Source organism: Mesoplodon mirus (assembly GCF_964341445.2).
Source record: "Mesoplodon mirus genome assembly, chromosome: 16".
Lineage (NCBI taxonomy): Eukaryota > Metazoa > Chordata > Mammalia > Artiodactyla > Ziphiidae > Mesoplodon > Mesoplodon mirus.
Window position 1 is genome coordinate 66,432,259 of NC_138992.1, and position 14,976 is coordinate 66,447,234.

The 14,976-nt window shown below is 35.9% G+C and overlaps 1 protein-coding gene across 19 annotated transcripts in view; it reads right to left on the reverse strand.

Moving 5' to 3' along the window:
- The window catches only part of SGK3 (serum/glucocorticoid regulated kinase family member 3), a 117,694-nt gene that overhangs the window by 31,510 nt on the left and 71,208 nt on the right, over positions 1-14,976 (reverse strand). For all 19 annotated transcript variants that reach the window (XM_082601702.1, XM_082601697.1, XM_082601701.1 and 16 more), the window contains 3 exons: positions 13,482-13,565; positions 10,453-10,525; positions 5,386-5,461 (listed from right to left, as the gene is read on the reverse strand). In XM_082601702.1, coding sequence (XP_082457828.1) covers positions 5,386-5,461; positions 10,453-10,504 — 128 coding nt within the window. In that variant the 5' untranslated portion in view covers positions 10,505-10,525; positions 13,482-13,565. The remainder of the gene's footprint in view (positions 1-5,385; positions 5,462-10,452; positions 10,526-13,481; positions 13,566-14,976) is intronic.

A 14,976-nucleotide genomic window follows, 5' to 3' on the forward strand; every position in this document is an offset into this window, starting at 1 on the left:
AAGTGAGTTCATGCAGTACTTGTCTTCCTCTGACTTATTTCACTTAGCACGATGCCGTCAATGTCCATCCACGTTGTCACAAATGGCAAGATTTCCAAAATTGTTCTTAATAATTAAATACAAATAATATACATTCATCGTTAGAAATTCAGGAAGATGAAAAATAGTTTTTAAAAAGGGGAGGGCGGCTGGTGGGAATGTAAAATGCTACAGCCAGTGTAGAAAACAGGTGGTTCTTTGAAAAGCTATACAGTTACTGTACGACCCAGCAATTCCACTTTTCAGTATATACCCAAAAGAAATAAAAACATATGTGCACACAAAAGGTCACACACACACACACACGTTCATAGCAGCATTATTTATAATAGTCAAAAAGTGGATGAATGGACAAACAAAATGTGGCATATCCATATAATGGAGTATTATTCAACTATGAAAACAAATGAAGTACTGATACATGCTACAATATGAATGAACTTCAAAAACATTATGCTAAATGAACAAAGGAAGATTTAAAACTGTATGATTCCATTTGTATGAAATCCCCATAACAGGCAAATCCATAAAAATAGAAAGTAGATTAGTGGTTGCCAAGGGTTGGGGGAAAGGGGAAATTAGAAAATATAGTTTCTTTTTGGGTTGATGTTAATGTTAGCTTAGACTTGGGTGATAGAATAAGATAATGATGTGGTTGTACAGCATTGCAAGTATACTAAAAACCACTGAATTGTACACTTCAAAAATAGATAAAATGGTTTTATGTTATGTGCATTTTATTTCAAAAAAAAATTTAAAGGTGGGAATCTTCATTCTTAACACCCCTACTGTATTTGCTTTTTCTCTGCACAGTTAAGATCATGCTATATTTTAAATATTTTATTTTACTGTTTTTCACCTAAAAATACAATGTATTCAATACATCAAAAGGACTTTGCCATGCTGTTAAAAATTCTTTGTTAGCAATCACTTTTTTTTTTTTTTTTTTTTGTGGTACGCGGGCCTCTCACTGTCGTGGCCTCTCCCGTTGTGGAGCATAGGCTCCAGATGCGCAGGCTCAGCGGCCATGGCTCACGGGCCCAGCCGCTCTGCGGCATGTGGGATCTTCCCAGACCGGGGCACGAACCCGTGTCCCCTGCATCAGCAGGCGGACTCTCAACCACTGCGCCACCAGGGAAGCCCAGCAATCACTTTTGATAGATGTATGATGCTGTATTAGGACACACTAAAAGTTACTCAGTGGTTCTTTCACTTTAGGATATATATATATATATAATATATATATTTTTTACATATATATTATATATATATTATATATATATGGCTTCCAACTTTTGACTGTACAGCTTTCACTACTATAAATAATGCTGCAAGTGACAATCATTGTGCACAACACTGGAACTGCATTTACGATTTTCACTACAGATTTTTAAAAAGAAAAGTATTTGCTCTGAACTATAAACCATTTTCAGGCTTTAAGTAGTTTGTTAAGCTAATTTCCAGAGAGGTTGTACCAATTTCTACTCTCCTAGCAATACATGAACATCCTGAAGACTTTCTCCAGCCTTGATTAAATGTTAGTTTATATTAGCATCTCTCATAGTCTGGTAAGTGAAAAATAGTATTTTAAAGAGACGGAACTCAATTATATTAGTAATTAGTGAAATGCAAATTAAAGCAACAATAAGATACCACTACACACTCACCAGAATGGCTAAAATTGAAAAGACTAATGATACTAAGTGTTGGTGAGGTGACCCATGTGATCTCGTACACCAATGGTGGAAGTGGAAATTGGTACAATCACTTTGGAAACTATTTAGAATTATCCACTAAGATGAAACATATACATACTCTACAACCAAAAATTCTACTCAAAGATACATCAGAAATGCTTGCACATGTGCAGCAAAAGATATGTTAATGTCAACATTACTCATTAGAGCCAGAAAACAGAAATAACTCAAATGTCGATCAGCAGAATTGTGGTATATTCATGCAATGGGGTATTATACAGCAATGGAAATGAACAAACTGCATAGCTATATGCAGTAACACTGGTGACTCTCAATTGTTGAAAACAAGCCAGATATAGACCATGTAATATATGATTCTATTTATATAAAGTTCAGAAACAGGGCACATTAATCTATGCTGCTAAAAATCAGGAGAGTAATGACCTTTGGGAAGGAACAGACATTGAGAAGAGGCATGTGAGGGGCTGCAGGGGTGCTGGCAATGTTCTATTCCTTGGCCTGGGGTGGAGAGGGGGGATACTCAGATGTATCCATTTTCTCATAATTCATTAAACTGTACAATCATGATTTGTGTTCTTTTCTATATGTGTTATAATGCAATGAAGCTAAAATGAGGTGTTTTTGCTCCATCTGCATTTCTTAAATAGTAAAGAAATGTTCAGCTTCCCTGGTAATTAATCAGCCATTTGCATCTCCTCTTTTGTAAACTGTTAATGTGTTTTGTCTTTTTTTTTTTTTTTGGTGCCTTAAGTATGTATTATCTGCATGAGCTCTTTTATTAAGTATATTTATCTACTGTCCTTTGTCATGTGAAACTTTTTATATTTTTGGTTTTTAATTTCACTTGTAATTGTTGGAGGTCAAAAGTTTTTATTAATCAAATTTGTCATTATTTTACTTTGTAAAACATCATTCACTACCAATATCCTCAGAAAACCCTTTTCTATCCAAAGGTCCGAGAAATAATAATATTTTATTTGAGTTTTTAAATGATTTTAAATTCAATTTTAATAAGTTATCTTAAAAATAACCTTTTCTCTATTGAAGTAAAGCTATTTTTGAAGCGCATATCCCACACATAATAAGGATACAGAGATGGTGTTCAAGATACACTTGCTGATTGGCTTCTCCTCTTACTCTCTTAAATCTGTACTATTTTATAAACAGTTTGATGTTCAAATGAAGAGTGTGAAAATTAACAAAGTTCCATTAACAGATGAGATCCAGAAAATGTGAAATGTCACTTTTTATTAAAAAGAAAATGTCAGTTAAACATTAAGTTGAAAAAAAAAAACCTCTTGGCTATTTACCTTGGAGTGCTGAAAAATGTCCTCTACCTTAAACGGAATAGTGGTAGTTACAAGGTGCATACGTATGTAAAAATCTATTGGGTAGTATATTTAAAAATTGTGTATTTTATAGTATGATGTTAAAATAATCAAATTGGTTTTAGTTGAATTTCAATACCAAATATAACATCTTTATAATACTACACTTCTAGATCCAAAATGAATACTTAGAATTTAACATATACTGTCAGAGGTTCTGAGTAACACTGTTCAAAATACCAGGAGAAATAATAAACACCACCGCCATTTATTCCACACTTATTCTATGGGAGGCTCTGTCCAAGAATGAGACAAATTCAAGCTCTCAATGTACGAATTTCAAACAAGTCAGTAATATGCCAATTCGAAGTAATTTCAAGTGCATATAACAAGAGTTATACATTAGAAGGGTAGATCTAAGCTGAAGATAACATAGAATCTGTCCTAGGGAAAAGACATAATGTTTAAAAAATAATTATACAAAGAGCCAAGTAATAACAGGCTCTTTGCTAAGGAACACACCAGACATAGGAACCCTGAATTCAAGGATCCTGCCCAATTCTGTGCTCCTCCACCACCTGCTGGGGGCTCTGAGTGGAAAGTCGGCTGCTCCCCTTTGCAGGGGCTAATCCCAGAGCTACAGCAGGTGCTGGACCTCCCCGTGACCCTCGTCCTATCTGTGAGCATCAGGGGAAATGAAACCCAGAGCACTGGGCAGAAGACCTTGGTCAGAGGAAGTCCAGCTCCAGTATTTTACTAATTTAGTAAATTAAATTAAGTTAAAAAAGGTCAGAGCACCTGCTCAGAAGATAGAAGCCCTCTTTAAACTATAAAGAACTATAAAATGGTAATAACCGTTCTGAGGACAATTGCTAAAAATACAGTCCTTCAGTGTTGTGATTCTGAAAAGACTGTTAAAAGGTGTCATGTCTGCATCAATGTCCACAGGCAGCCTTTACATCTACCCAGACAGGTGAGCTGCAGAAACGCTCCCCGGATATTCTTCTTGGTCCTCTTTATTCTTCTTAGAATGTTAATACTTTATACATACTAAACAATATAAGTAACATACATGCACATAACAAATCACAATAAACATAATGAACACCAATGAACCAATTACCAGACTCAAAATGAAAATACATCTCAAACCATGGATCTACCTATACGTTCCCAGGTATTTCTGATATGACCCACTCTTCTGCTTTCACAGGAGCTGCTGGCCTACCAGACACACACAGGGCTGGGAAAGCGCCCTCATGTTAAGTGGATGCCTGGAAGGTTGTGCTGAAGAGGCCTGGAGGCCTTGTCTGGGACGAGAGAACGCTGACCCAGGTCACACAAGAAGTGGTTGCAAGTGTGCCTGGCCCTCACCAACTCCTTCAGCTTCATCTCCTTGCCGTAAACTTACTCTGTGTTCCAGTCATCGTGAAATGTTAATATGGGAGCATCCTGAACAATTGCAGGCTCTTTGTAGACTCTGTTACAAGCACTGCTCCCTTGGCCTAGAATGCTCCCCCTAGCTTTCTTCTTGAAAGACTGCACATCCTTTAAGTTCCAGGAAGACTTCCTTGACACCCACCCACCCCAAGGAGAGTTGGCCACGTTTTTCTCTGTTGTCTTCCAGATTTTTATCATAAAACTCTCTTTGCTTTAATTGCTTGTTTCTACACCTGTTTCTCCCACTTACCTGGAAGCCTATGCCTCTGGAAGGTAAGGATAACACTCATTTCTCTTTTTATTCCCAATGCACACAGAGGTACATACAAAATGCTTTCTCAATGCACGAATAAATATAACATTAAATAATTAGCAAAATGTTTTAACTGCAAATTCCTTTCAAGTTTAATCTACAAAAAAAATACAAGTACAATAGGAAGAAAGAAAATAACTAGGGCCTTGAGTTGATGGAGAGAAAAGAAGATTAAGAATACCAGAGGAAAGGGGTTTCCCTGGTGGCGCAGTGGTTGAGAGTCCGCCTGCTGATGCAGGGGACACAGGTTCGTGCCCCAGTCCGGGAAGATCCCACATGCCGCGGAGCGGCTGGGCCCGTGAGCCATGGCCACTGAGCCTGCGCATTCGGAGCCTGTGCTCCGCAACGGGAGAGGCCACAACAGTGAGAGGCCCGCATACCGCAAAAAAAAAAAAGAATACCAGAGGAAAAATTCTTGAGGAAGATTTCACAAAAATATACAGCATAATAATATTCCACAGAATGTATAAAACCTGTATCAGTAGCTTATTCAATAGTCTTAGGTTGGGTTTCAGTGCCTCCTTAGAACACAATGAAAATTACTTACTGGTTGTAAAGTTCTGGATGCCTAACTAAGTTCTGAATGAATTCATTCAGTCCCGCTCTTCTCTGTTTAATAAAATCTGTTAAGAGAGACAATACTATTATGATTATTTATATCAGACTGTAATTATCAATACAGTTACACAAGAATAGACAAGCACAAGATAGTGAATTTTGATCAAGAAGTTATTTCTTAATTCATGTTTCTTGATATACAATAAGGAATATATATATTCCTTATCCTTAAAAATATATATTTTTAAAATCTGTAAATACAATGATTATAAAATTAAAATACAGCAGGTAGGACTTCCCTGGTGGCGCAGTAGTTAAGAATCCTACTGCCAATGCAGGGGACATGGGTTTGAGCCCCGGTACAGGAAGATCCCACATGCCACGGGGCAACTAAGCCCGTGCGTCACAACTACGGAGCCTACGCTCTAGGGCCTGCAAGCCACAACTACTGAGCCCGTGTGCCACAGCTACTGAAGCCTGTGCACACAGAGCCCATGCTCTGCAACAAGAGAAGCCATCACAATGAGAAGCCCGTGAACCGCAACAAAGAGTAGCCCCAGCTCACCGCAACTACATGCGCAGCAACGAAGACCCAACATAGCCAAAAATAAATAAATAAATATATTAAAAATAAATAAATAAATAAATAAATAAAATAAAGCAGGTAACATATTCCCCAAAAGAAAATGCTCCAAAAAAATGCCTATTTTAGGTTCTAAACAGACTCACTACAAAACTTGGAGACACTCTGCTTTGTCCAACTCCTCGTGTACTACCAGGTAATGAATAAGAATTAACACTAACACTGGTGGCTGAAAAATCATGCTAACTTAAAAACAAAAAACAAATGAAACCAAGAAATACTGAAATCCTTGCAACTGGAAATGGTGATTAACTGGTTGAGTATTCCCAAAACTCTGCTGCTAAAAATAGGTTTTTATTTTGTATAAACTGATTTCTCTTCAAATAGCAGAAGTTAAAATTGAGAAATAAAAGTGATTTTCTATGTAAGTCACTGAAGGCTAGCATCATGCCTGTAAAAATTTTTTTTCTAACTTTAGCCCTTAACACAGTGTCTTATAATGTACTTAACTGATGTTTGTGAATGAATAAAAAAAATACCAAATGATTACACATTCTAGCATTCACAGTCTCCAAATTTCATATGCCCCATCCCTTATTTAACTCAATTGTTTTGTTACTTTGTAATTTTATTTTTCAGTAGTAAAGACAATCTTGTTTTGTTTTTAAAACTACCAAAAAAACGTAATTTATATATTGATTCCAAGATCCTATCAGCAAAAGGTTTGATATTAAACTATTTAGAATATAGAAGTATAGCTAATTCTGTGTATACTCTACAGAAAGATCCTTAAACTCAAAATGAAATTTTAACTTTGAAAAGTATAGGCAGAAATAACCCTTAAAATCTGCCTCAAGTATGTAAAACTTATCTTACAGAGGTTGGTAACCACCAACATAAAGTGGGAAAAAAAAGAAAAGAAAATGACACGCATGGACTTAGAAGCTGCAGCATAAGAACTCAGAAAGATGTATGGAAAAACTCTATATGGTAGCTGTCAAACACGAGGTTAAATTAAAAGGACAATTTCTTTCATGCTCTAACTGTCCCATCTTTGGCCAGTGAAAGCCCCATCAATTGGGCTCCTGTGTCCTTTTGATAAAACCTCAGTATTCTTGTATAGCTTCTTTGCTTTCAGGCAAGATATCCTAGGACCATCTTGTACATTTCTTGCCCAGCACCTGGAATTGCCACTTTTCCATGGAACTCTGTTTCCTTTAAGGGGGAAATGGTATTTAGAGATTACAACCTGGTTGCTAAGGGTGTTTGCTGCTACTTATTTGTTATTGTTTTCAGGCATTTCCAGTGGAGAGCGCTGGGAAATATGTATTGTTTTAGAAAGAGAAAAATAAATCATGATTTCATACTGTATTCCCAAGTTTAAAATTATAGCATTTTTTACTTAAAATCTTTGATTTTATATTTGTGTCTCTTTCCTCTTCTGCTTAAAATTTTGGTTCTCATGACATTAACATAATTACAAAATAACTATATTATCAATAAGGCTACTGAATGCAGGATAAAATTTCTTTGTATACTTTTTTTTTTTGCCATGAGGAATATAAAGCTGAGTTTCCATGTTTTAAAGTCATTTAAAGTAATTATTCTCCATGTGTTTCACCACCAATCAGAATACAGTTATATTTTTTCCTTGTTTATTTTCAATTGTTAGAGACTTCAATATTGTTGCATTTGTTTTTGTTTTTAAATTGTTTAAAATATGCAAAGCTGTGCACAAGATTCATCCAGGGAGGTCTAACATCCACCTCTGTTGTCTCCAGTTGGCCTCTCCCTCCTTAAAGTCATCAGTTTTTAGTTTTTGGTTTATTCTTCCATTATTTCCTTTTGAATCTTCACATCCTTTCCTACACAAAAAATATACACTGTCCACATCCACACCTTGTTTTTTCCACTTAACCAGGTATTCTGGAGATCACTCCACAGTAATGCACAATGAGCTTTTTTGTTCCTTTTTACAGCTGTATCATATTCTAATACTGGAAGGATATTTCAGTTGTTTCCAGTTTTTGCTATGAAAAACAGCATCACAATAAACAATAGTCTTGTACATACATACATACATCATTTCCGATGCAGTTTATCTTTAGAATAGATCCCTAGAAATGTGATTTCTTGGTCAAAGGGAAATGCATATATAGTTTTGCTAAATATTATCAAATTTCATAAGGTTTGTACGACTTTGTATTCCCACCAGCAAAATATGAGACTGTCTGTTTAGCCAAAGCCTAATAAAATGAACATCCTACCAATCTTTGGTTTGTTGAGTATGACTTAGATTTGATCTCCCCAATGAAAGGCTTTCCAAATATCTATAACATATAGTCTACTTCACTGTTGCCAAGTCATATACAACATGCTCAGGATTGATTTCAAAATGTTCTTCAATAAAAATCAATTTTTAGTATCAAATAATTAATCTACCAAACATAAATACCACAGGGCACTGTCTGGTATTTTGCCTTTACCCATGAAGTAGCAATGTTGCAGGTCTTTATCTCTTTGCCTTCTTCCCTGGATAAAATGATTCTGACTGTAGGGTGTAACTAAGGGCTCCACAGAACTCTAACCCAAGTTCAAGCCTCATGTTAATCACTAACATGTAGTTTGAGTCCTCTTAAATGTCTTTCTGTCACTTCAAATTAATTCTTTCACCCAGGCCTGACACTTCAGTTATCTCTGATTCTCTTCTCTATGTGTCTCCTTTATCTAAGCAATCACCAAGATTTCTTACAGATTTTTCATTAAAAGATTTCCTACACGTGGCTCAATTTTTAGCCCCATTTCCACCTGAGTTGCAGCTCTCATCACCTAATTTGAGGACTACTGGAATATTCCCTTAACCAGCCTCCCAGTCTCTATCTCGTCTTCCCTCTGCTGTGCCTACTATACGTTACACACTGCTGGTTTCACATCATGTCGCCACTTTGCTCAAATATCTCTAAGGCCCCCATGTTGCCCTCCACGATGTTTTTCAACCTATGCTCCACAGACATACTTCACTGCTGCACCAACAAAGCAGCTCCGTTTTTATTTGTTCTACACATTACATTTTTCTGCATCAGATTTCACTAGGAAAAAAGTGTTCTACAGCTAAAAACAAAACAAGAGAACAAGAATACAAAAGCCACTGGCCTATAGAATCAATCCATGGAATGTATAATTGGCTTTGCTGTGCCAACTCAATTGTCTCTTTATTAATGGATTCATGTATTCAAGTAACATTTATTGAGAATCTAATATTTACTAGGCACCATAATTAAATAAAAAAGATAAAGTATCTACCTTCATAAAATCTACAGCCCGATAAGACAAACTGGCAATAATAATAAAGTGTGCTAAATTCTCCCAAGAGAAAAAAAAACTACATAAAATAGGGGAAGTGAAAAACAACAGGGGAAACGAGAACCCTCTCCAATCCTGAGGTTCAGAAAGTGTAAAAGAATAAAGAGTCTCCAGCTGAGAGGGTTACAGGGGATTCCAGCACCCTGGGGGGGGGGGGGGGAAACTCAGTTTTAATTAAAGCAGGAACACGAAAGAAATAAGAAGACAGAGGATAAAGGAATTTGTTCATCGTGGGCAGAACTGCACAAGGTACAGTGAAAAGGTCTGGGAGGAAAAGGAATGGTATAAGGTTAGGTTGTAGAGAGGATGCAAGATAAGCCATTTCAGAGCTCCTACATAAGGAATCACAGGTCTGATGGGTTACAAGGTTACAAGCAAATTAGTTGAGGAGGTAAGATGGTGGGGAGGGAGGAAACTCGATAGCATGTCAGGATCCACCTGTGGCATAAACAGATGACTTTACGTATAGAATTTCTGGTGGATAGAGACTTCTCTCTATAGGTCGCCATTTGTGTACTGGGTTAATTTCTTCTAGATTCTAGTAAAAAAAAAAAAAGTTTGAAGTTGAGGCTTCAGACATATATACAGCCTCCAGATTTCTGAGATCCTATGTGTCATTAGGCTCCCCAAGGGTGAACAATAGGACATTTTCTTGGTATCCCATTCAGAGGCCTGCAGAGTGCCGTGTACAGAGTACACATTTACTAAGTGTTTCATGGTTAGAAAAGTACTGCCCATTATCCTTAATAATCAACAGATTTATCTGAAGCCAGACTGCTTGAATTTAACTTGCAAATCTGACTTTTACTAGCTGTATGCGACCCTGGGCAAATCATTCAACCTGTGCCTCAGTTTCCTTACCTATAAAATAGTGATGATAATAATACCCACCTCAAAGGGTTGTTGTGAGGACTGAATGAATTAAAACATATGAAGCGTTTAAAAACAATGGCTGGTACACAGTAAGCACCTTCCTGAGGCATTATTTTCATAGAGCATGAGATCCATTAGCTTTGTAACATTATACTACTATACACTGCAATTAATATGTTAACTACTTTTTCAAACTTCAACCATCACTTATGGCTGGTCTATGAAGTTATTGCTTACCTGGATCAAAATTATCACCAAATATTCTCTTGGCAGGAATCTTCAGGGCCATAGCAGGAAATTGTTTCCTTAACTAGAATTGAAAACATAACATTATATGAACTTAATTTTATAGGTCTTCCAGTTATACATGTACCAAAACAAAATATAATCTGATTTTCAAAAAAATCCGCCGTAAGATTTTTTTGAGTATATCATGATTAAATGTACAATGTTAAACTATACCAATAAAATACCATTAGTCTGACTAATCCCATTTTGTCCCAATAAAACACTTAGTATCTTTGTGACCTGGAATAAGTTACTTAACATCTCTGTGCTTCAGTTTTCTTGTTGGAAAATGGGGATAATCTTCGCACTTACCTTAGTGATTTGTTGTGAGGCTTAAAGAATATCATTTATGTTAAGTGCTTAGACTAGAACCTGGAGTATAGGTTTTGAATATGTTACTCACCGTTTTGTTACCTCAGGAGATGTGATGTTTGTGTTCTCTCTAAATGAACACACTGACAATTGTTTTCTGAGAAAGCTGATGAATTCTGCTTTCAATACTCTCTGCTCTAGCCTTCCTCCTATTAATAATTATTTCTCAGATTTGCTTATACCCGAGAAAGAACAACTTCGTCCTGAAGAAATTAAATTTGGGGCAGTAAAGCCATAAAAATGGGTAAATGCTTGTTTTTACTGTAAGCTTGATGTCAAAAAACCACACATACACAGTCTTACAAATCCTTATATTCCTCTAGTAAATTTAGATGTTTTAGAAACAACAACCAAACGTACACTATGTATACACAAACACACACACACTATATATATACCTCCACTGACAGGAAATACAAATAGGAGAATGTATTAATCACTCTACACCATGAGCATGCTATCAGCAAAATTCAGAATGAAAAATGTGTAGACAAATGACCCTGCTTCTTTCAACAAAAAATTGTAAAAAAAAAAAAAAAAAAAAAAAGGAAAGAGAGGTGGAGGGGAAAACTTAGTGATTAAAAGACAGGTCATAAAATCAACTATATTTCAACAAAAATTTTTTTAAAAAGTTAAACTAAAAAATAAACTTTTAACAATTTGTTAAAAAAAAAAGACACTTCATAGACTTATCAACCAGTTTATATGACATTAAGTATTTGACATTAAGCCATTATTGTTAATTATTTTTAGATGTGATAATGATATTGTATGTATATTTTTTAAAGAATTTTTATCTTTTTAAAGATGTATACAGAAATATTTACAGATGGAAAGACATGATATCTGAAATTTGCTTCATAATTACAGTGGGCTGGCTAGGGATAGAGATGAAACAAGAATGGCTGTGTATGGTAATTGCTGGAGATGGATGGCACATTACATTATTTTCTCTATTTATACTAGTCTCTCTACTTCTGTATGTGTTTAACAAGCTTTCAATAAAAAGCTTCCAAATGTAAACTACAGTCATAAATACACATTTAAACTGACAGTTAACATTTTACAGATTGGAAATTTCACTTTTTTCTTTATTCTAAAAGGAGCATAGGGAAAGAATTTGTGTTTTCAAACTTGGAGAAATCCAGTCCAGGTTTAGCTTCACTTCTGTAGTTTCAAAGAACACAACTGATACCATTCCCCTGTTTTTTTCTTAGCTCCTCACCACAAAAGGCAGAATTGGAAGGAGTTATATAAAAAGAGAGGAAGACACAGAAAATGGGAAAATAAGAAAAAGATGAAAAAAGGAAGAGAAATACAGGAAAAATGAGGGAGATGGATGGTAAAGACTCAACTAACCTTAGGGAGAATTTTCTGCAAAAAGCTTAACATGGGTTGCTTGACGGAAAGAGAATCAAAGTGATCATGTGGGAGGAGTGCCCCAAATACACTTTCTTACTTTACCTTTATAACTAAAGATACTCAAATATTAACGCCTAACTTTCATGACTTAAGGAAACACAGGAAGTTGTGCAGCTAGACAACAGTTGATTCATTCTGGCCCATTTAGGAAGTAATTTGCCTCTTAACTGAGATATGCTTACCTTCCCCCATATTTAAAATATGTTACAAATGATAACCTATAGACATATATCCATCTAACACTATTTTTAAAATCAAGAGACAGGGATAAGAAAACTGAAAAAGTTAACTTTTAAAATATGAAACAGTTTTTTCTGGAGGATGCCTAATAATCTACCATTTTTACAATAACAACATGAGGAGATTTCTATTTATTGTTAGAGCAGAAGAAATTTAAATTTGTGATTTGAGGCCCAGTTGCTTTTTTTTCTTAACTGAAGCAAAGCTGGGAACCCAGAGCTGTCTCAATAACCTGGGGTCTCTAATGACCAACACAGGTAGTGTCCTCTGGCCTCCTACGTATGCATAACCTTAAAGGCAATGCTCTCCACAAACACTGGTCCCTGTGTAAGATCTGGCCTGATGTGTTACAATGACCATGGTGCTCTAGCTTCCTACGGTAGAAACTGTAACTGTAAACACTGGATGAAAAATAATATCTGAACTATGAATATATAAAACAGGTTTTAGTTATTTAAATAACTAATGATCTCAGGTAACTGTCAGGCTTTTGAAAGTCAACATTCATTTCAGCTGTGTTAGCTACTTAAAATCTGGAAGCTTAGACTAATTTCTAACAGAGAATGAAACCATGGAAGGTAGGTAGGCTTATGACAGACTTTCAGACCTAAAGCTTATAGTTGGGCAATTTCACCACAAATAGCATGATGATTAACACTTATTAGAAAGGTAGGTAGAAAGGATTTATTTCCAATCTCCTATGACATTGAAATGTACTTTAAGCTGTACATTTAGTTTTCATATCTTCAATAGTTTATCTGGAACTTCTCAACAGTCCTCTCTCCACCCTTTTTGGTAAGAATTCCAAAGTTAGGATGTTTTGAAGAACCTCTTACCCTTTTCTGCTTATCTGATATATATATTATTTAATTATCAAATAAATCTCATTTTCCACTTTTCTCAGGTGTTTTAAATAAAAATCTTGTAGACTGACTGTTACTTACAGTGTTGTAAAGCTTATCGAACTCCGCATATCTTCTGAAGACAAACCACTCACTCCTGCCCACTGAAACCAGAACTTTATAAACCTGTGGAAATAAAAAATAACAAAATAAAATTTGATCACAAAAAAAACCACATTAGCTATTTACATATGCAAATAACCTGTTTTCATACTCATGAAACTGATATTAGACATTACTTTTTTTTTTTTTTTTTTTAATGCGGTACGCGGGCCTCCCACTGTTGTGGCCTCTCCCGTTGCGGAGCACAGGCTCCGGACGCGCAGGCTCAGCGGCCATGGCTCACGGGCCCAGCCGCTCCGCGGCATGTGGGATCTTCCCGGACCAGGGCACGAACTCATGTCCCCTGCATCGGCAGGTGGACTCTCAACCACTGCGCCACCAGGGAAGCCCCAGACATTACTATTTATACATGATTCTCCAAGATACAGAAGTATACCAACTGAAACACTTATTTTATCTTGTTGAAAAGTGTTTTATTTCTTAAATGTTATGAAATATTTCCATAGTTTTCAGAGAATAACACAATGAATACCCATGTACTCATTATTTAGATACTCTGAATTCTAACATTTGGCCATTCTTGTTTCAGATTTTCTTCCCCCAAAATAAAACATGATAGTTTCAACGGATGCCATTCTGCTCTCTTCTTCCCCAGCAGTAACCACTACCACGAAATGATAAAGTATTTTCAAAAGGAATGCCTGGAACACAGTAAACACTAAATTATTAGTTCTCCTCCTTTCAGGGCATCTTTTACACAGTATTTTTCAAACTAAGAATTTATCCTCAGATATCCTACTACCATCTTAACCTGTGTTTAATATTTTCAAATATACATAATTTCACATAACCATAGCCAACAACCCTATGAGGTAATAAGCAGAATAAATATTACAACCCCCATTACAGATGAGGAAATGATGGCCCCCCGAAGTTAAGTAACTTGCCCAAGTTCACAGACTTGTGAGACTAAAATCTAAATCTTCTAACCCTCCATGCACTAGAACAAGTATCAAATCAACAGTTATAATACAGAATTAACTCTCATAATTCATCCCACAGATACTCTCAGAATATAATTCAACATACCAATGTACAGAAGACAATTTGGAACCCCAAAGATCTTTTATTTCTAAAGAGAAAAATAACAAGTATCCAGGTATATGAGGAGAGGTTCACTGATGTATGGCTTGGGTTATCAATCTCACTATTTTACAGTGAAGATTAGGGGAAAGAGATATTTACAATACAATTGTCCATAGTCTGGTAGATAACAGAGTAAACCAGGTTTACTTTAGAAGACAGGCATACAAATATGTATAAACTATCCTTTCCCACAAAAGACTGGAAAGCTACACTCACCAGTTCATAGTTAGATAATACTGTGAAGAAAGATCTCCCTGATACTGCATATGATTATAATGTAGGAATTCTGCAGTATTGTTGAAGATATGGTCACATTAACAGGGCCCTA